Source organism: Amphibalanus amphitrite, unplaced genomic scaffold (genome assembly GCF_019059575.1).
Source record: "Amphibalanus amphitrite isolate SeventyFive unplaced genomic scaffold, NRLGWU_Aamphi_draft 000122F_arrow, whole genome shotgun sequence".
NCBI lineage: Eukaryota > Metazoa > Arthropoda > Thecostraca > Balanomorpha > Balanidae > Amphibalanus > Amphibalanus amphitrite.
This window is the reverse complement of record NW_024881617.1, coordinates 144,468-167,500: the sequence shown is the minus strand read 5'-3', so window position 1 is coordinate 167,500 and position 23,033 is coordinate 144,468. Positions and strand designations below refer to the sequence as shown.

Below are 23,033 nucleotides of genomic sequence, written 5' to 3'. Positions count from 1 at the left end.
ACCTCCTTCAACCGATCAAACTTGAACAGTCTGACACTGGGAGGTGAGAATAGCGTCAGAAAACTAGCAGACCGTGAGACAACTCACCGCCTCCTTCCGCTTGTCCAACAGCCTCACACTGAGAGGTGAGAAAGGCGTGTGAGAAACCTCACCGCCATCGGGACACTGAGGCTTAACATCTTTCAGTTGCTCCAACAGTCTGACACTCAGGGAGGTGAGAACAGCGTATGAAATCTCACAGACTGCTAGAAAACCTACCGCCATTGAGGCACTGAGGTGTGAGGTCCTACCCCACCCGTCGTCCGTTCTGCACTGCGGGACAAAGTTCTCAAAGATCCATTGATAACACCAGATCTATCTGTCACTCCTTTGACTGATGAGAATCAAAGCCGACAAAAGTCACGAAGTTCTGGTATCGTCGCTATGGTACGATCTTGTCACGAACTGCCTTTATCGTCACCCAAGTATAAAGTCTCTGTCGCCCAACGTCAATTGCAAACGGCTCAGTGGCAGCGAGTTCTATTCTAACAACTGAATTCGTCTATCAATTTGGCGCCGTGCTATGTCAGCTTTTGGGTCCTATTGTCTGCTGTTTATGTGCTTGACTGTGGGATGTTCAAATCGGACCCTGGATGCGTATTAAAAAGGTTGCAATGCTATCGCTTCGGCACTCGCTATTTCGGAGCTGCCTGGTCAAAGGTCACAGATTGACACTTCAACTTGACAGTGGCCTTGGTTGTGGAGGAACAAGTGCTCGGACACTAAGTGCAATGGTGAGTGCGTTGAGGAAAGGGCTATTGTCAGGCGGGGACATATTTTACTCCCGTGATTAGCAAAAACGCTCGTGTTATATCCGATCCGGTCAGCTTAAAACTCAGCTCTTTCAGAGCTTCGACATCCTCAAAACCAGGCGATTTCCGTGTGCTCATTCAAACCTTCTGTAGAATTAATCTAAAAATAAGAGTGTTTCGCGATAGCCGGCTCTCCTGCCGGCTCTGCGGTGGTCGGCGCCACCGTAACAGCCTCTGGCACGGACAGAAACATCCTGCGGTTGCTGGCACTGTCCTGAACTGGCGCTGCTGGCACCGGCACCGGCGGTCACCGCGCCGCCAGCGACGACGGCAGCGACGGCCAGCGAGGGCCGGAAGACGCGCCGCCAGCCCCCGTATCTCGCATCTCATCTTGGCGGCTCGACGGCTCAGCGTTGGACGAGTTGGCGACTCGTCGTGGAGCGGGGGGCGGGGGAGGGGGGAGCGTGACGAGGAAGCGAGGCCCTTCGGTCCCGCACCGAGTGTCACGAGTTTCGGTTTGATGTGACACTGACGGCGTGTTCCGAAGAACGGAGCGCGGTGAGGTGTTTAGCCTGTTCGCGGCCGCTTCAAACGCTGCTTCAAAGCCGGCACCCGAGCTAGCAGAGTGTTTGGGGAGGCGAGACAGGCATTTAGTACGGAGAAGTGAGATAGGATGCCTGGAGAAACGTGGTACGGAGAAGGGGGCCCCGTGGTATGTTGCTGAGGAAGATTTCCAGCTCACTTGGGGAATATCTGAAATGACTCGTGTCTAGGTGCGTGTCGTGTTTCGCCTTTTGCCCTCATTTCTGGACTACAATGGTCCACATAAGGCTGCTTTGCGTAAAGATTGTTATCTGTGACGCCCGACCGGTTTTGAGGCGTCAAATGTCCAGTACGAACGGAAACCCGTTATTAAACCGGTCCTTTTTTTAGATAAAAAATACTGAACGACATTGTAAACCCAACGCGGAAATGTGCAGTGCTTTCGACTTGTGCATGTGCTGGGTAGTGAATACTATGCATATTGCATATTTATAGGGCTGACGAGGAATACCGCAATCGTATAGAAATCTCCTGGGCGAGTTGTGATCTATTCACGATCCTTGATGCTAATGCTCCCTGGACTCTGAGCTTACCCACAAAGCCGGACGCAACCCGTAGTCTGATTTGATGCGTATCGCTCTTGATTATTCGTCAAGTTGTAGCCCAGCATGATTATTTCTGGATTCCCATTCGTAATTGTATAGCACTGTATGTTGCTGAGCGTCCAGAACAGACCGTTTCAGTCTAGCAGCGGGTGTGAACAGTTGAGGCTGACCTGGGCGCGTCCACTGTGTTTTGGAATCCTGCACCTATCGCCTTACTGTGTCTGGACCCAGAGACGTTTCCTACGCCACTACTTGTTTACTTGGTCTCTCGAAGAGGTTATTGACCGCTACCCAAGACCTGACGTTAGATGTGACTCGATACCTCTTGTGACTAACCTTATGATAACAGTGACCTAGCCTAGCAACATGATCATGGACCACATGGCTTGCTGGTGAGCTAGCCCAACCAACTCATTATCAACCAAGGCAATTCAGTGGCCTGATCTAGCGACATGAACCTTTGGCCTGACAGTGGCCTGAACTAGGGATGTTACTCCGCGACCTACCTCGGTAACCAGTTCCATGACCTGACCATGTGACCTGGGCTAGGGAAGGGATACGATACGAACCATGACCTCTTTCATCGTCCTCTGTTCAGTGACTTAACCCTGTGTGACCTCACCCCGTAACCTGACCCCGTGATCTGACCCCGTGACATCACCCCGTGACCTGACCCTTTGACCCGTCTTTTCACAGCGGACCTGACGCCGACGCCGACTCGCTTCATCCGGATCGGAGAGGAGGTCGGCCTGTTTCAGGACCTGCTCAAAGCCAACCCGTTCGATGAGCAGTTCAGGAAGGCTGCGGAACAGAACAAGGCCGCCTCAGTCAGCCTCCCGCTGGTGAGAACCGCTGGTAGATGAGGGGATGGGGTTATCATATCGGTGGTGTGCTGGGGAGACAGGGTGGAAGATTACGCGATGTGTTCTGGGCGTTTGTTTACCCGCGGTCCTCTGGCTTTGGATGTCTTTAGTGAAGCCCGTGAAGGTGCTTTTTATTTTGTTTCGAGATGTTTGTCTTCTTGTGTCGAACGTATGCTGTTTTTATTCATTGCATCGCTACCAAAGTCAGGGAGATGACAGTTATCACCTTGAGACCTGATAAAGTGCTGCCGAAACTGGCGCGGAGCACTCGGAATTGGCCAGCTTTTCTACCGGTAAGCATTTTCGTTGGAAGTGAAAATGTTTGTCTGCGATCAACGCTCTCTGTTATCGTTGACTTATGCAGATTTGTAGCCTGTTTGTATACACACGCGTATTTATTGCCAACCGGCCCTGTGTCGTAGCTTCCCTGCGGCTCCGCGCTGCCGCCACCGCCATCTCTCGCCAGTGTACTGAACCTCTATCTCTCTCGGCAGCCGTTCAGTGGCGCCTGCGATGAGCCGCTCAACACTCCCCATATCGTGCACCCGGGCGAGGGCGACCACCACCCGGCTAAAGGCTCGGTCACACCGGCCGTGGAGACCCCGCAGCCGCGACTCGCCAGTCCACACAGGTAAACGGGCGGTGTTGACTCCCGGCCACGGTGTGCTCTGGGCTACGGTGTCAGGCTACGGCGTGCTTGCTCTTTGGGAAGAGATCATGTGCTGTTGTACCATGGACGATCATTTGTCGACTCTCCGTCTGCACTGAAATGTAGCGTTCAAAGTCTGGCCGTTTTAGGGTCATGGAGCTCAAATGCCGATTTTTTAAGCCGTGCTTTTATACAATTCGATGCAGGTGCCACCAATCCTCAGGACTTCAGTAGTTTCTTCAAAATATGTCCTAAAAAGTATTTTACTGAAGACTCTACCTAGGTAAGATTGCAGGGATCATTATTTATCCTCAATGTCCCTTAGGTTCTCCTGTAATTTCTGATTGCTAACTACGCCCACCAAGAGAGAACTCGATTGCCAAATTGTAACAACAACCAATGCCACTGACCGGACCTCTGGGACGCAACTTAGTTGGGCGGAACTTGTTTTGCAATTTAAAACAACGATGACACACGAGCAAGTAAATTATTTCCTTTTCTTCTGCTTGATCCACGGAAACCTCAGAGGACAGGAGGTTTGCATCAATTTCCCTGGCTATAGGTACGGAGGCGTTCCCATCGAGGAGAACTGACAATTTAAAGGCTGGGAAATTATATAGAAGATGAAATTAATCTCAATTGATGGTCGTGATGCAGTGGAATCAAGTCTTTACGGGCTTCAAAGAGGGCACAGCTCTTTTGTACGGCCAGGTGCATTTAATATCATCTGACTCAGCATTTTGAAATCTGGAATTAAAGTTTGTCATTGGCCCTCAGACTTTTGACGTCAGCGAGGGCTGAGTAATTTTCAAAAGTCTGACGCTCGTGGAAAATGAGGCAGTGCGCGGCTTCCATTGAGTTACCATATTTGTGGGAGTTGTTTCACGAGATTCAGTCGAAGTCCAAACGGAAGTCTTATATAAGCAGCACAGTGACAGTCTGTCGCCAGGTACCATTTCAGAGCGATACGAATGATTCAAATGAACGTTTATCGTTAGTGCGTATGTACATTTAATGGGCTATGACGCTGGTAGGAACATTTTTTTCTAGATTAGTCCTCACTAATGAGATGTTTGTCTTAATCAGCACTGTCATAATAACCTGCTTTAAGTTCGTAATCACCTTGAAGTTGACGCCTACCCAACTTTATAAAGCTGCTACCAGATTAGTAGTTAAGACTCAGAACATAAGGGTGAAGCATAAACCAAGCGTTCTGCGAATGTGACGCGACATTTTGGCAGGGCATATGTCTTTCACTGATATTTAACCTGCTTGAAAACCATCATAGCCTGATATGCTTAACGTATTATGCGTGATACCATCATATCCGTACGTGCCGACTGCTTTTGAATTTATCTATAGCAATCCAGAGCCCGATTCAAGTATAAAATTTGCCAATCAGATCAAATAGGTGTGGCGTGAGCAAATTGTGCGAAACTGTCCGATAGTTTGTTATTTGTGCTTACTTCCTAACTAAGGTAAAACGGGCATGGGGAATGCCTTGTCTCGTAGATAATATAATACATCATTAGTATTTTCTATATGGTAAACTGTTTCCTTTTAAATGCCTCCAGTAAACAAGTGACTGGTTTTCGCTTTCAGTGCGCCCTCACTTCTGTGTCACAGACACAGATCATTGTTGTCACTTCCCTTTGTTTTAAGGCCGCATTTAGGATTTTCTTTTTCCTGGTTCTTATAGATAAGGGATCGATGTTTCCATCAGCCTCGAAGGAAAAGCTCGCACTGAGATTGCCTCGTATTTTATTGTGTTTATGTTTTGACGTTAATGGCCTATTTTCCGCCGGGCGTAACGCTCTAAATCTCCCCAGCCGGGATGCATTGTTCCTACCGATCAGGCTGGGAGACGGAGGGTGAGCCTGTTTGTTTCCGATTGAGCGTAGCATCTAGGGCGATTTACGGGACGGGGGTGTATGAATGTGCTAGTGGAGAGAGGGATGGGGTATTCTTAGCAATTCCGATCTCTTTGCCACATGTGCTTGAATCCTATTACGTTTTCTTTTACTCAGGAAAAGTTTCCGTTATTTCATTGGATAACTCTGCTTTTAAAGGCGAACATGCCATCTTGAAACAATGCCTGGTAGGGAACCGTTAATATGAAACGTGGATTAGGTACAGCTTACTGTTGTAAGGTGTATACCATTCAGTGTGTAAATTGCCTCCTTTTGCCTCGCCACTGAGCCACTCGCCAATGACGAATACCCGTGTGTGTCTCAGACCATCTGACCGGCCCCGTTCTGCCCTCTGGTTCCTCTTACCGGACCCATACGCTGCTATGTCCCAAGTTTGGGATGTATATTGACCCTCTGACCGTCCCCACATGCCCCCGTTACCCCAGGGTGGGGAGTCCAGTAACCCTGGGTGCCCCCCCCCCCCCCTGCTGTGGTCTGTCTCTCTGCTGACCTCTCGTGTGCCCGGTGTTCCCGGACTAGACACTCCCTGACCCTCTGAGTGCACCCCTCCTCTGCCCCGCCCCTCTCTGACCGCTCGTTCTCCGTGTCCCCAGGCTGGGCAGCCCCCCGCCGGCGCACGTGGTTGTGACACCATGCAGTCCGCTGAGGGCCCGCGGCGGCGCGCCGCCGGCCCACCGCGACCCGCTCGACCCGGACGGCACCATCGGCATCGATGATGACGTGAGTACTGAGTTCTGCGTTAGACGCGGTGAACCCACCCTCTCCTCTATACGAAGGTACCGACCGCGTACCCGCCCCTTCCCCTAGACGTGTGTGCCGCGGCGCACGGTACCCCCCAGGCGTGTGACTGTGTGGATGCCTTGGTGGACGGGGCACCCATCCCCTCCCCTGTATTTACATCGTGCAATCGGTCCATGAACACATGGCTATTATGATTGACATGTCATCAAAACGGAACATCGGGATTCAGTTGCACAACTAACACACTTATTCACGCACACACACTCAGCTCACATCACATTTGTACCCTGGCGTAGGTATGTACCGCAGTGAATTGTGCACTCAACCCTCACCTTTTTATAACTAACACCCGCCCTTTCTGCATATTCAGCACCCAAATAAATGCTGCTGCTCCCAGCGCACCAAACAATTGACATTCCAGCACGTGGCTCCAGTTGGAAGACAAATGGACTGAAGTGAGATCACATTATCCCCACTTTGATCAGGATTCCGCCTTCACTTTGAATTTGGAGGCTCAGGTGCTCACGGTATTCTGAAAATGGTTCAGTTTGCAGGAGAGTGCTTTTGATGTATGGATGCATGCATAATCCAATGAGCTTGCTTGCCTTATTTCATATCCATTTTCCATGGAACACTCCTCTTGTTGATGTTTGATATCCAACTTTGCGCCGAATTCATTAATATTTCTTCTTAGCCGATCAATCGCTGATATTAATAACTAACTTATGATATATTATACCCGCATTCTTATCTTTTATTTAGATCATTTCTCTCTCCCCTTTCTATCTTCGCTGACATTTTCCCTCGCTCCGTGTCGCCGCCTCCTCCTCCCGGCCCGTGTCCGGCGCTCGTTTATCCCACCTCCTCCAGTCCCGTCGGCAGCAGGTGCCGCGTCGGCTGGGGTGGTTCACACCAGATCTCTGCCGCCGTCTGCTTATAACCGCTCTGCCATTAATAAGACGCATGGGACCCATGCATAAACGTTGGCCGGGCCGTGCCGAGCACAATCTCTTTTTGACTTCTCGGGATGGAGGCGACGGCTGAATGAATTGCATCTGGTGATTTATTGTTCGGTGATGGTATTGGTCTGAGGATAATCCTGGTTAGATGGAACACTGGGGTACCTTGCATAAAGCTTTTATAATTTGTCACTCCGTGGTTTGCCACAGCGTGCAACAGCTATATCATTTTTTACTCATTATATTATACTCAATATTATTCGGTCAATATATAGTTTCTTCGTAATATAGGAAAGTTATAGTACATACTGTCGGTATGTGCGTTCGCCGTGGACATTTCTGCCCGCCATCCTGCCCACCGACATGCCTGAGAAAGCAATCGATGGAATGAGCCTCGCGAACCCATCGGCTGCGTGACCATTCGTTATTAGCTGAAGCTAATCCACTATCGGCGTTGCGCTTTTTTACACGAGAGAAAACAGAGTCATTCCTACATCGCTGATAAACGATCATCTGACCTGACCTATAATAGCAGACCTACTGAATGCTAAACAAGTTTGAGAGGTGAATCCCATGGATTGATCGATAAGAAGCTCCTTGAATAAGGAGACGTTTTAACATGTCAGCTGAGTTAATCGGACAGAATAGACCAGACTGAGCTGAATGTCCGGGACAGGCTCCATGTGCGCTCGCTCGTCGGATCTTCTCTCTCGTCACCGCGCGGTGTCCTGTGTATGCCGATGATTCTCCTGTCGTTAACCGGTATCGGCGGGTGGCTGCACCCTCTGACATTTGGTAACAGTATGCTCTGTACACGGAAATTGGCCGGGCAGCCCGCTACCCCGCTCAGCTGCTATCGGGACCGATTGCACCCTTCAGACCTGTGAGCTCGGGCCGATAACCGAATTTGGAACAGAGCGGACAGGGCTCGGCTGGTGGTAGACAGATGAAACGAGGATTCACTTAAATATTGCATGAACGGTATTGATGAAGAATGCGGATCGTTGAAATTTAAAAAAAGGAAACGCCGTACTCGATGCGGAACTAATTCAATACAGTAGGTACCTAACTGTCCTATCCATAATTCTACACGAGATCGCCCTCATACTAGGCACAGCATCATGCTTAAGGCGAATTGGCACCATTAAGTAACTCATAGTTTCTTTGTTCATTCTGAGCCGTCTTTTCATTGTGGCTCCGGCTCCAGCGTCAGTTTACATCTTGGCACCGTGCTATTTTGAGCTGACACTGAGCAGAGTGCCAACTGTCAGAGGAGAACTAATGAACAGTCGTTTAAAAAAGGAACGAACCAGAGTTGCGAAAGAAGCTTTTAGCTAATACGCTGGATTGGCTGGTATTCGTTTATCACTGCGGATGTGTTCTGTAATATGGTTAAGGCTCACTAATGTCCGCAGCAGCTGGCTCCCTTTCCCGGAGTTTGTTTGCCACATTTTTTTTTCTTGGTTTGTTTTCGTTGTTCGCAGTACCGTCTGTGTCTTAACGTGCTTTCTGTCAGTTTTCTTCATTTAGTGATTCAGTGAAAATGCAATCACTTTTTGTGATGCTTGTATATCGGAAACAATGAAGTGTTCTGTTTACCGTCTCAAATAATCGTTCTCAGACCGGTGGCTTGCTCAATTATTTGCTTCTCTCCAGCGCTATGTATTTACACTGCTGTTATCTCGTCTGATTTTGATGCAGTTATCATAATTGTGTTGATAATATTCAAAGGGACTGTTTCATACACAGAGTCCTTTGAAAATATATGCATACACACAAGTAGCTTCTGCATATTGATGCGTACGACTATGAACGCCAGGTGTACTTGCCATCGTGGATACCATCGTATATACCGTCGCGCATACGGTTTTGGCCTCCTTTTAGACCGCCGTATGTACCGCTCTGACCTCCGTACGTACCGCCGTGTGTACCGCCATGTGTACCACTCCAACCGCATTTCTCGCCGTACCTTTGTACCGCCATGAGCACCACTTTGACCTCTGTATCACCGCTGTGTGTACCGCCATGTGTACCGTTCTGACCCCATATCTCCCACCGTTCCCAGATGGAGGTGGAGGGCCCGCTGGACATGCGCTCACCCTCCGTGATCCCGCCCGTCTCCGAGACTCTCATCTCTCCACCTGTGATCCACACGCCCGGGTCACTGTCGTCACCGCCGGTACTGCACGCGCCGGGGTCACTGGCGGCGTCACTGCAGGGCTCACCGGCCGGCTCACTGGCCGCGTCACTGGGTTCACCGCACTCGGTCCAGGCGCCGGGCAGCAGCGGCGTCGGATCTCCGCCGGCCGGTCACACGCCCACCACCCTGTGAGTATGGAAATATAGCCGTGTTTCACGTTGTGAGTATGGAAAACGGAGCCGTGGGCCCGCAACGCTGTTGGTATGGAGGTCGAGCCATAGGCCAAGCATGCTGTGGGTAAAGGAAGCTGACCCATGTGCCCACCATGTTGTGGGTATCATTATTTGAAATAAACACGAAACACCGATTTAATTCATGAATGATGAATACTGTTTGAAATATCTGTAAATGATGGTAGGCATCCATCCATGAAATCCATGATTGGCATGCCATTGACATGATATGCCCCGCCATGCTGCGAGTACTAAGTATTTGGGCCATACACAGCTACGCTGATGAGTATGGTGTGTCGGTGAATGAATATGGTGTGTCCCCATGCGACCACCACGCTGTGAGCATTATAGGGAGTCAAACCACATTTCAAGCCATACTTCAAGTGGTATACCTGCAACGCTTTAGGCATTTTGAGCTGAAGCTCACGTCCCGCCGCACTGTGAGCAGATGAGACATACACTGTGCGTACGAGGGACCTGAAACGGTAGCCTGTGATATATGGGACAGGTAGACAGGCAGTAAGCCGCGAATAATTTAATTTGTGGCCAAACTTTTCCTTGCGGTCGTGCCGCGCACGGTTCCAGAACTGGGCCTATTCCGGGAAGCAGAGCGCTTCTTCCAATTGGCTTGCGCCGGCCCCCCCGTAACCCCCCCTGCCGGCTCCCCGGGGCCTCAGTCTGCCCGGGATATCCTGGCCGATCTGGGAAGCGAGGTCGCGGCGCAGCGGAACAATGTCTCACGGGATGTGTCTTCATTAGCCTGATCCATGTCGAATCCAGCAGAGCTGCGGTAAAGTCCAGACATTATCAGATTCATCAGAGCATCGCGCAGGACTGGTTCTGGCAACTATTTGTTCCGCTGTTATTAAGATACGATCTTAGGGAGCCACTTAGATGTGGTATGATTTGACCAACTGCTGGGTACGGAAGATTTTGATTTAGATAATGCTGACCGCCAATGAAAATGTGGCCCCAGAATTGGAGTAATTGGACGTTTTTGTAATTTGTAAGCAATAAACGTGTGGAATTTTTCCATATCCAATAGCTTTTATTGCGTGCTTGTAGCTGCTTAGATTTCCTTGCACTTCCATAAAACTCCGAGACAAGCATACCGTTGAGACTGCATCTTTGCTGTCAAGACGATTTTCCTTATTTCGGCCCTGAATATTTGTTTGCCACCTTTTTGATGCGTTCTTATTGCTCTGGAGCTTACTCTTTAATCTCGACTCGGCACGTCCCATCGGGTTGAGAGTTTGACGGTAAGAAGCTTAGCTGGAATCGATGGAAGAGGTGAATAGATTCGCTGAAGGACGAACGTTCAGGCAGTAGGATTCGCTGAACGGCAACATTCGGAGACTGGGCTGGGGCGAGGGAAATGGCTGACCTCACGGCTTGGCCATTAGCAAACCATGTCGTATGTCAGTAGAAGTACTTTTTTCCGACAGGCTTACTGACGCCACGACCTTTTTTACCGTTGATATGCAGGATGCCAAAAAAGGACTCCCTCTGAGGCATATTTTGTAGCGTGATTTTTTTTCCTGCGAGTGAATCAATAGAAAAAGTGGCAAGTGAGAAGAGCATACATATAAATATTCTGAGATATCTGACGACCCTATGGATACGACTTTTCTGTTGGGTTTAGAGGATGGATGGTGCTTGTAAAACCGACAGGAGTCCGGCACTCCTTTCAGGGTCAGGGTTTGAACGTCCGACATGAGGCATCCGTCATAAAACAGCCGGCATCGGACCGACCTTAGAGTGCGCTCGTATTCAGCTTTCACTCCTTTGACTGCTTATGCGGGAATAGCTGAGCCTTTTGATTCAATGTGAAGTTTGGATGTTATATAAACGAAAGTTCCGCTCTGTTTCATTATCCTAATAGGCCTAGCCGAATTTTCTGTGAAATTCTTGCAAAATGAACATTAAGTCGTTAAGGTTTTATCTACATACTAACATTTTTCGGCGCTTTCATGGCCCTCAGATGTGTGTATTTCACTTCGCTACTGCAGTTTCCTCAATGATACAATTTTTACTGCCGTCGGTCGACGAGTCCCAACGCGTCCTAATGACAAGTTAACTTGTGTGCATTTCATCTCGGTCTTGCAATACCCATGCATCAACTTACTGACGTGTTAGAGATATATGTACTGCGATAACGTACTAATTCATGAGGATGACACTAAAGTATCAAATATGCGCTGTATAACTCAAATAAAAGCATAAGTCCCTCATCTTTCATTCATGCATGCATAATTGCATAACGCATGCATCATGCGTACTTTCAGCTGGCTCAGTCATAAGGTTACTGTAGTTTCTAATTATCACTCAATGTTATCAATCAAAGGTGAATGCACTGTAGGTCTTGGGGGAAGGAACGAACCGCGCACCATCTAAGTATAGGGCGGCATCCAGCTGACTATCCAGTATCCAACCTGTCCTTCCCCGCTTCAGTGGCGGATTCAGTCAACTTACTAATTACAAATTAACCTCGCACGGGAGAGCAGGAACGGGGAACATTCTGAAAGCACCATCTGTCCTTAGGACATCGACGGGTGTCACAACGCCTTACCGGCGGCTACGGGGGCGTCTCTCAGGTAAAGAATACCAGCCTGAAGTGGCGAGCTCTCGGATGTGGCTCACAGTCGTGTCGTATTATCGCCGCCTCTAATTGGACTCGGTGCCGGCCGGTGACCTTTCCACGGTAACTTGGCGCGCCCCTCGACACAGATATGAGCCGACGACGGAAATGAACCGCAGAGCAGCGTTTTGTCGTCAGCCGAGTCTCATATCAGGGATCATCACTGTATCCAGGTGTCATTTCGTATTAATATGCCGTGTCACTTTCCAGTCGGAAGAGACCCTCGTGCTTACACAATAGGTATGCAATACGCATGGCCTCTCAGGCCACTGGAATAGCGCTCGACTAAATGTCAGAGGAGATCGATCTGTGCCTCATTGTTCTTCCTTTCTCATACTCTGAGCTCTCGTTTCTTCCTTCTTGTTTCTTGCTTTCCCCCTATATCCTCTCTCTCTCTCTCTCTCTCTCTCTCTCTCTCTCTCTCTCTCTCTCTCTCTCTCTCTCTCTCTCTCTCTCTCTCTCTCTCTCTCTCTCTCTCTCTCTGTCTCTGTCTCTGTCTCTGTCTCTGTCTCTGTCTCTGTCTCTGTCTCTGTCTCTGTCTCTGTCTCTGTCTCTGTCTCTGTCTCTGTCTCTGTCTCTGTCTCTGTCTCTGTCTCTGTCTCTGTCTCTCTCTCTCTCTCTCTCTCTCTCTCTCTCTCTCTCTCTCTCTCTCTCTCTCTCTCTCTCTCTCTCTCTCTCTCTCTCTCTCTCTCTGTCTCTCTGTCTCTGTCTCTGTCTCTGTCTCTGTCTCTCTCTCTCTCTCTCTGTGTCTCTCTGTCTCTCTCTGTCTCTCTCTGTCTCTCTCTGTCTCTCTGTCTCTCTGTCTCTCTGTCTCTCTGTCTCTCTCTCTGTCTCTCTGTCTCTGTCTCTCTCTCTGTCTCTCTCTCTCTCTCTCTCTCTCTCTCTCTCTCTCTCTCTCTCTCTCTCTCTCTCTCTCTCTCTCTCTCTCCCTCCCTCTTCCCTCTCTCTCTCCCCCTCTCTCTCTCTCGTTCTCTCTTTCTTTCTTGTTAGTGTTGCCCGTCTCTTCATTTGCCCGTTTGTCTGTTTCTCTCCCTCTCTATTTATATTTCCCCGTGCTGTAGCCGCATCCACCGCTGTGACATTTCATTGTGACCATAGTATGTGACCCTGAACATTGTGACCCCGTACAGCGATGGATATGTGTTTCGGCCGCCCTGTAATCCACAACTAAAAGAGGAAATAAAAGAAATATCGCTTGACACTGTTCACCCTGTCCATGTTCACAGGCAATCATCGGCAGTGAGCTCCACTGTGGCCATCCCGCGGCACCATCAGCTGGCCGTGCCGCCGCCGCTCCGTCCACGGCTCGTCTCCTCTGGAGCCGGGCCCGTCCAGATGTCCACCGCCCTGCCGATCGTACACAGCGGCGCACACTCGGCGGCCATCGCCGGGTCGCTGGCCAACTCACTCGCCGGGAGCCACGCGGCTACGTACTCGGCGGCTCACTCCGTGGCTCACTCGGCTCACTCCGGGATGTTGCCAGTGGCTCACTCGCACTCACTCCACCCTGGGATGCACTCTGGGATGCTCTCCGGTGCGCTGCAGGGCTCTCTACCGGCGGCGCACCAGGCTTCCTCCCAGCCGGCCGGCCCACCGCCGCATCCGACTGCCTCCCTGGCCGAGCACTCGGCACTGTCGTCAGAAGCAGTCGAGTTCCAGATCAAGCTGTCGGATGGTCAGGTGATGCCCCTGTCCATGCACTCCGAGGCGGCGGCGGCGGCGGCGGCAGCGGCGGGGGCGGGGGCGGCCAGGATGCCCGGCAGACTGACCACGCCGCCGGCAGTGACCGCTGTAGGCGGAGTGGTTGCCAGTGAAATGGCGGCAGCAACTGACACGGTCAGGGAGGTATGTTGGATGCACGCCGATAGAGTAGCTGGTTTAGTTAGAGACGTAATTAGATGTCTTTGAGGCTTAGCACACCCCCGTTTTGTTGAACTGTTTGGAAGGTGTGCTCTGCTGGATGAACGCAAAATTACTCTTTTTACATCTCGCTTTGAAATAAGTAATTAGCTCTCAGGGCCCTGTTTAAGGAATTTGAAATTAATTTCGCCAGTTTGATTCGCCTTCATCTTAAATTTCCTGCTTTTTTTTCGGTACACCAAAGCCATATAACGAACCCGCTATGACTAGCTGATCGATTTTTCATCGGATCTTAAGTAGGTACGCACATAACCTTGTCCCTTACCCCATTCCCGTCTCTCGCTGGCTCGCGAACAAAGTTCCCTTTCATCTCCTTGACTGTAATTACATTCCCGCTGTTTAACTTTTCCTGTAACTTTGTCGGACCTTTCGTCTCACCTTTCTATTATTTATCCATTGCGAGATGCCGCGTAGTAACTCAAGAAGCATAACGACCACCTTGTTCTATTCATCCGAGCCGCGTAGTACGTCCCAGATTGAAAGTTCATTGACAACTGTCCCGATCAGCACTTTGTCCGGCACTCTCATTAGGTGTCTATTGAAGTCCGGGTTATTGTGTCCCGTAGGGTCGTAGTAGCCGCTAGGGCAGTAGACGTTGGACGCGGTTTACTGAGCTCAATCAATATCCCCGAACCTGAATGCCTTATCCCCAAACTTGGATTCCCGAGAGACATGAGTGAGTTAGCTGCAGCGTACACAAGCTGATACCAACATACGGTGTCTAAATAGTGACTGTCTCGTGTTTGGGGATCGCCGTAATGACTACGGAGGCCATTACGAGTAGAACTTTCGCTTTTGTTGCATGCCACACGTTTGTTCCCTTGCATGAAATCATATTTTCTTCGTGTTTTTTTTTTTTAACGTTATTTGTCGTTGGGTGCAGATACAATGTGGTAATTTTAATGAAATCGTGACACAAGAGCTCATCTCCCTGAAAGAAGACATAAACTGGGTAGGGTATGGTAATTTCAAAGTAACATTTGCGAGTAAGATAAGTATTGCAAAATTGAAGTGATGAGTGATCATCAATGGGTTCCCCCGCCGCTGCTGCCGTCCGCCGCCGAGACAATGCCTTGTAAATGCATGTACAATGTACATATGAGAATTGTGGGAGTGAGCTGCGTAGTTGGTATGTTTATTTGGTAGTGCTAACGTCATGATACAGAATATTGTGAATCGTACGAAATTTTTAAAGTGATATTCGAATGCGAGAATTGCCCAACTCAGGCTAGGCATATCTGCATTTCTCCCACTAAAAGCTGCTATTTTGTTTTAACCCTCGTTCATTCTAACTGCTCTTTTTTCTGTGTTTCTCTATTTTTGCTTGTTCTTTTTTGTTGGCACTAGCGAACGGTGCGGACCGAAATGGACTTGTGACGAAGACTGGCTTCGTACGCTTCGCCGCACCGCGATCTCGTTACTTCCCGATTGAACTGTTGGCAACTTGTTTTACTCCCGAACAGCGACGAGGTCGAACCGACTGAGGCAGCGGAGAGCGCCGTCCCTGCCAGCGGAGCTCTATCCCTCGGCTCAACTTCCTAAGCCTTTCGTGCGGTAATTTGGCGACTTCTCACTCACACTACGCACGCTAAGACTGCGGCGTGATGGCTGATTTGCTCCTCCACAGATTGCCTTCAACCAAATGAGCGCTTAGCGGTACCTAGTGACTTCTCAAATTTCGAGTTAAGGGGGACCTTTTTGACTTGAAGCCCAGTTTGTCGTTTCCTTTCGGACGCTTTTAGTAAGTGTGCTTCAGTCAGCCGTTGCCAGCATTTACCGATACGCAGATAGTTGTTATGCATATCACGACTCGACAATCCAATTTGGCTGACGTGTTGAATTGACAATGATCGCTCGTTGTCCGTGCTACGTAATGGGTTTTACGACTCCCTAATGCTCTTCATTCTAATACTCAGGTGGTGCCCGGGCGGGGCTGGTGGTGAAATATGGCGGGGTCACTGCGCTTAATTGCCATTAGCGTGAAGATAATGTCCTGGCCGTTAGTTAATAAGCTAGGTGTCATTCTCACGTGGCCTCTCAGAGGCCGTGATATTTTATTGCCCCCCGACCGCGCTGACCTATGGGAAATGAAGGGCATCTTTCCCGGATCTTCTGCGGTTGTCGGTTGCAATAAATATGAAATTGTATACCAAACGTAAGGGCGACATAGCTGGCCGCATACGCGCTGCGCAATATGAGAAATGTCAGCTTGCAATAAATGACCACTATGTGCGTGGCGCGGTCAGTCTGACAAATTAAATAATGCAATGCGGTTTGACCATCATTTTGAGAAAGCTGCGACGAGTATTTTGGTATTCAAAAGTGGGTATTTGCGCCAATGAAATTAACTTTAATGCAACGTTTACATTGAGCATGCACTGCTATAAAACCACTGTTCCGGTTCGCACTAAAAATTTTAGGCTTGAAATACATATAGCAGCTCGTTTTTACAGTTTCAGGTTGGGATTAGGTCCATGAGGTTAAACGCAAACCAACGTTATTGCTTAGTAAATCATTCTAATCAATCTCAATATAAACATGCCTAAATTGCTGTAGGCTGTTGTCTTTCCTTCCATCGATTGACTAATGACTTGCGACACGATACAATGCCATGCTTTACAAGCTGCTGGTGTGCGGTTCAGCGTTTCCCGACGCAGATGGATTTCAAGAAAGTTGCACGGTGGTAGCACACATGTTGGCTGCTCTGGTGATATCTAATAACGAACAGAACAGACACGGATAGCCGGCGGGCTGGGCGGCTCCTGTGTCTCCGATGGCCATAATGAGCCCATAAATAGTCTCCACGCTGGCGCCCCGGTGCGCCGGAGGTGTGCCATCAGCATTCGGTGCACGTGACCCGCGCCGGCACAGGGGAGCACCCTTCCGAGAACGGGGCGCGGAGCCGACTCAGCCGCGCCGCATCCATATGTCGGATTCAATATTGAGTGGAAACTTTGAGAGATCTCAGGCTGCCAGTCGCGGCTGAAAGCCAGGCTCGCTGTCGCAGTTCGTATTTGTCAAACAGTGCGCCGCTGCGGATGGCATTTCTCGCCGGTGATCTGCGCGCTCTGATAGATGATCATACCGGCCGGAGTGACTGCCCAGCCGCCAGCCATTTCGGGCAAATCGCTGGCGTGTGTCGAGTTGGAAAGACTGCAGCGCGGCTAGCAGGGCTGTCAGTGTAGGTGAACAGCGGCTTTTCCAATATTGTAACGCGCAGAATACAAAGAAGGCTATGAATTTAAAAGCAAAGTTCTCATATGCCACACTCGACATGTTCCCAGATGTTTTATAACATTATTTGTTCCCCATCGCAATGTACAAGCTGCATGCGGGTCACCACATAACATTCGTTTAGTTCCACTCGTAGATCCCTGTCCGCTGTATTTCTCTCCATCTTACCCTGAAGTTCCAAATGCGCTGAGGTATTTGGTAATCGCTCTTCCCTCGCTGGAGTAAAGTTATTCGTTCCTCGCTTTACGGTCGGTATTTCGGGTCCAAGTAATGTTTCCCACCTCCCCGCACGACCCATGTCGGAGCAGTTTCTTGACCTTCCGACCGTGTTCTCTCCCCGACAGCGTCTAAGGCGGAGTCTGCAGCGTCAGGAGCGGCCTCCCGCACCGGTGCCGACCCCAACCAGCCAGCCGTCCCCGTCTGACGTCCTACCGCCGGCTCCGACACCGCGCACATCACAGTCGGAGGACAGCCTGAGGAAGGAGCGAAACAGGTGGGTGCTGCGCGGCTGACCGTCTGTCTCTGTCTGTCTTGTTCATGAGTACCCCTGTCAGCCTGGCAATGGGACATTTGTTCAGTGTATCCGTACGTCAGTCTGTACACACGTCCGTCTGTCGGTCAGCTCATCCATTCGTTCGTCCGCCCGTCTGACCTTGGGTCAGTCCGTCCGTCCGCCCGCCCGCCCGTCCATCAATATGTCAATCCATCTGCCTTCGAAGAGATGAAGCTGCGATGATTTATTCACGCTAAGTGCTGATGAAAGCTACCACGAAAGTTGATGATTGAAGCATCTCCAGCTGACCTTTCCTGGACCTGGTGATATACTGTCTTCGGTGATGAATAGGACGCTGCAATATGACAAAGTTTGACAAAGTCGGTTTTTTTACCAAATATTTGAACGGAACTTTTGCGTCGAGCGTGGCGAATGAGCCTTGGATGTATGGGCCTAGTGATACGAGGTCGTCTATGATGATTAGGACGCTGCAATATGACTTAGCTTTACAAAGTTGGTGCCGATTTTTTTTAAACCAAATATTTGAAAGGGAATGATTTATCAAGCGTGGTGGCGAGTGACCCTTCCTTCCGGTCAGTGAATACCATTTTACCATTTTACTATTTCTGATGATGCGTGGACATGATATGTTTTAGACGGTTTCTGAGGATTATTGCTTTGGCAAAATGAATCAATGTAAATGGTGCGATTCCACCGAAAATCAATTCCTTTTCCTCGTCACTAGACACTGGTTATCCTTGACATAAAATCATAACAGCCGTTGGTTCTTTTGCACTTATCCCTCCGCCCCGCCCCACACGCCGTTTGTCCCGCGGCTGAATGGAAGGCTTTCCAGCCATGCCACTTCTCGTTAATTAAAGCGCGCCGCTGAAGTGACTTCAAAATTACTACCTTATCAAGTTAGATAAAGGCAGTATGCGCTCCTGGCTGATGATGGGGCGAGGTTGTGATGCTTGTGCGAGTACACAGAAGTGTTGCTTGGCGTTCTGTTGGGATCTGGTAGCATATTGTTTCTTGTAGTCACTGCTTTGATCCATAACACATTAAGGGCAGCTCTACTGTGGAGCTACTACTACTGCTACCTTAGAGCGAAAAAAACGACAAGCATGAAAAGCTGGCGGGCATCGTGAAGCCAGTTCTCGATACTCGCCTTTCGTGTAACTAGTTATCACTTTTTCTAGTTCCACATCAGTGATTGTGCGTCACATGTGCAGTGTAATGAGACCCCACCTTTTGAACGCGCCGCACTCTCTTCGATTCATCGCCGTCGGGGGGGGGAGGGGGACAATTCGAGCAGCCAATCAGCCTCCTGTATTTGACTTCTGTCGGAATGTTCGCTGCTCTGCACCGGCGGAATATTGGCTCCGGTAGTCACACCGCTCCCAGCTGTGTGACCATGCATGTTATATTGGACCGGCACAATATTGACAGACCGGTGGACCGATGGAAGGTTTTTGTTTTCCGGTCGCGCGGCTCATATTGGTTGAGTGGGGTCGTGGTTGTTGAATTGTGGTTTGATGTATTTTGCTGTGCCTTACGCAAAGGTGAAATGAGATTGCATGTTTTTACGTGGTCTTTGATATTGTTTTCGTAGTAGGGGAGACCCGGGAGGTATGGGCCATCGCAGTTTTGAAGAAGTGTTGCGTGTTTTTACACATTTGACCGCGTAAACTGGTAGCAGCCATTCCGTTATACAACCCACGTGATTTTCAAAATCTTCCTCAGTCTTCTTTGGCAATGAGCGGTGATAAAGCGTTTTTGCCCTCTTCGAGTAAAATACTGTACATACAGAAAATTCATGATAAATTTGAACCAGGCTCGTTTTATGATGTCAGTCCAATGCTAGCATTAAGTTTACAGCATGCCAATTAAGGCTGGATAGACAATTTGAAGCTTTCTTGCAAGATTATGAGCTGAGATGCTACGCAAATTCTGGCGTCCTAACCGGGGGGTTCGGGCCACCCACCCCTGTTGATCCTAAATTAATAAAAAGATGCTTACATTGAGTGTCATCTTCAATAAGTTTTATTTTTGTCGCGCAAGGTTGAAAATTCAGCTTCAAGTTTCATTCGAACAGGAAAATATTATATATTTTATTTCATGGTGCATGATTGAGTTTACCAAAATACATATGTGCCCAAGTGACCTCCATGAAGTAAGCTGTTCGCCGCTTATGCGGTTCCTGGGCTCTAAGAGAGATCAAGGTAGATACCAGCTACGAGTATTGTTCTCATTGTCGAGAAAAGGATATGAAACATATCACCGGCCCATACCTCCCGGGCCATGGCCCATACCTCCCGGTGTATTTTGATGGATCGAAAAAGTGCATGATTTATTAAAAGTTATCTCGAGACAAAATAGTTGATCCCAGATGCCTAATATCAGGCACACTTTGTAGGCGAAAGGCAATTTCACGTGCACAGAGTGAAAAACCGGGTGTAGCCACTGCCCACTTGAAGAAAATTGCCTTTTCACAAAACCGGCCCATACCTCCCGAGTCTCCCCTATGTATCTGAAGCTTAAATGCATTCGCTTCGTGGGTTTGACTTTATTACTTTGTTATAGATGGTTATAATAGGTATGGCGCGTTAGCTTTTTCTGTCTCCTTTTAATGGGCAGTCGATTATTAAAATTGCTTTCCTGGGCCCCGACCATTACTCAGTTGGGTAATTCATTTGGATGAAAATGATGGCTGACTGGTTTTCCATTCCTCTATTGTATCATTGCCCGACTCAGCTGCCGACTGGGTCGTCGCGTGTTGCCGTGTGCCTAGTCGTTACCCGCTGCCGTTTTGCCAAAATGGAGTTATTGCTTTGATGGCTCGTTCCAATTGCACAAACTGCCTCCTAGCATTTGCTATTGAGCGGAACTGTTTGGATCGTTTAGACCAATTAGCGATCAATCAGCTTGGGAGGACTCACTGCTGTGCTTTGGTTCATATTGACTGCTGAGCGAGGGAGGCACTGGTGGTTTGTTTATGACAACTGGGTCGTAAAAATCGTTGCCTTTACCACTCGCTCTTGGTTAAAGCAAGTATCTAAAACAGCGGATTAAGTACAACGCGTGGATCTTGCTCTATTACATTTCTCATTTCGATGATAGGCAAATATTTGCACCTTGCTAAATTTAAAGGTTATTGTACGAGCTCAGTGAGGTAAGAAAATAATTAAAAGCACAACTCGTATCCGCTAAGCATGCTGGTGCTCGTCCTACTGTCTTCGTAAGTATGCGTTTCTGTCAACGGGTCACGTTTTTCTTTGTTTCTTGTCAGTGATATTGCTGGAATGAGTCCAACAGCTGATGTGACGTAAACTCGGTTATTTTTGGGATCCGTTGGTAGGCACTTCGACCTTGACCTTTTCCATCGGCCGCCCGGCGGTGCTAGATGAGGGGACCGTCTTCACACTGTCCTTTATAGCAAAGGCCCACTTCATCCGTCAGTCAACTACAGCTCAGAGATAGGCCACAGCCGCTCGTCCATCCCTGGCGGCCGCGTCTTGTCGTAGGGATATATTTCATTATTTTGGCACCTCCTTCGTCTAGAGTGAGTTGGTGTGATGAGTGTAAATGCCCCGGCTCGCTTTTAAAGCATTTTGTCAGTTTGTTTTTATAACATTTCATCGGTGCTGTTCCGTACTGGACCTTGCCTTGCTCGCTGAAGGCAGCACATCTCGTTTAGGTTGTATGAGATGTAACACCTCATATGCGGTATTTAGGAGGCTTCTAAGGGCTTATCGAGTACCCTCAACTTTAGATTGTTCCATACCGCCCCACCGACTCTCCACGCTCTGCTGCAAAATCAGCGTCACACGTGCCACCGCCGGGCCCTCGGCTGACCTTAGTCAGCTTATCGAGGCCCTGCCTGACAATCAGCTCGCGAGGCGGGCCGCAGCGCGGAGACGGGCAGGTCACTCTGGGACCCTCCTCCCGGGGGAGAAAGCTGCAGCTCTGGGCTAGGGTGCTGGCGGTAGCTTCTGAGAGTGGCTGGCCGCAGTTCTATGCGTGCAGTAACCGGTCCGGCCTATCGGCGCCCGCCGCGCTATCCAGCTGGGCTACTGCCGGCCGTATATTGCGGCCGACCCATTACACCGAACCCGGCGGCGCCGTGGAGTCGGCCGACGGTGTGCCGGAGAGGTCAGCCCGAGCCATGGCCGCGCCGGCGGCTCGGCTACCCTAGAGCGCCGCTGGAACCTTTATTAGCGCTGGGGAGAGGGCCGTTCGTTCTAAGGCGGCTTATCGTTCGCGCTCAGGCTGCGTCGAGCGCGGTTTTGTTGCCCAGTCCGTACTCGCTGGAACTAGAGACTAGTTTTACTACAGTCATCCACGGGTTGGGGCCGTTCGGTCGGAGCCCGGGCTCGTGTTGCCTATACGCTCCTGACACTCCCCCCCCCCCCCCGCCCCGCCCTGAACGGTACTACTGGCACGCCAAGCACGACCCCAGCCCAGGGCGGCGCGTCTGTAACGCCGCCGTCACCGGGCCAGCGTCGGCCCGTCGCAGTCGACGCGTGTTTATCACTCATCCGCGAGCCTCGCCAGGTCGGCCCGCCGCCGCCGCCGCCGTGGCTGGGCCGGCCGAGGGAGCAGCTGGCCGCCAGCTTTATCTAATCTGGGCGATGGGCAAACAGAGAGCCCCGCGGCAGCGGCGGTGGTGTGGTCGTCAGGGTATTGGGGCGATTAGTAGGGCGACCTTGCATTTGTTGTGGTCGTGTGTATGCGCGTCTACGTGCGTGACGGTGGGGGCTAGACGAAATTGCTCACCAGCTGTGTTGGCTTTATTATGTTGCTAGCAAGGTACTACGCATGAGCGTCATTTTGCGGGGAGCAGTTCAGACTCGTAAAGATCTAGGCGCCGAAAATCACTGGACGGCGTCTTATATCAATTTGCTAAAATTATCCTGAACAAAGTATTAATTAGAACTGCCTCAGTTTAATTAAAAAACAACAAAAACATATTTACCAACGGGGACGGAAATTCCTGAGAAGAGAGATCATTGGCTGCGCAGGTTTATGGCGTAGCATGCGCACTATGCAGACGCCAGATAAACATTCAAAGGAGTGGTTAAAGGTAGTGTGCCAGCCTTCCTGGACCGTATGGAGTTAATGGCCCAGATAAGGAGAACCGGATTTTTAGAACTTATCCATACCTTCAAAACTCATGGAAACGTCTTAAATTCTTCAAATTTTGAGTAGGGGAAGGTGGGGTAAGACGGACCAGCTAAGGTTTGAGGCCGCATATTTTGCTACACTGCTCTCGTAATTCATATTATTTATA

General features: G+C 49.7%; 1 protein-coding gene across 3 annotated transcripts in view; it reads left to right on the top strand.

The window, feature by feature from the left end:
- LOC122381553 (cyclic AMP-responsive element-binding protein 5-like) overlaps positions 1-23,033 on the top strand; it is a 122,602-nt gene that overhangs the window by 46,098 nt on the left and 53,471 nt on the right. For 2 of the 3 annotated variants that reach the window (XM_043365855.1, XM_043365854.1), the window contains exons 5-10: positions 2,636-2,781; positions 3,297-3,433; positions 5,976-6,102; positions 9,148-9,410; positions 13,320-13,938; positions 17,592-17,740. In XM_043365855.1, coding sequence (XP_043221790.1) covers positions 2,636-2,781; positions 3,297-3,433; positions 5,976-6,102; positions 9,148-9,410; positions 13,320-13,938; positions 17,592-17,740 — 1,441 coding nt within the window. The remainder of the gene's footprint in view (positions 1-2,635; positions 2,782-3,296; positions 3,434-5,975; positions 6,103-9,147; positions 9,411-13,319; positions 13,939-17,591; positions 17,741-23,033) is intronic. The other variant, XM_043365856.1, reaches the window with a different exon arrangement.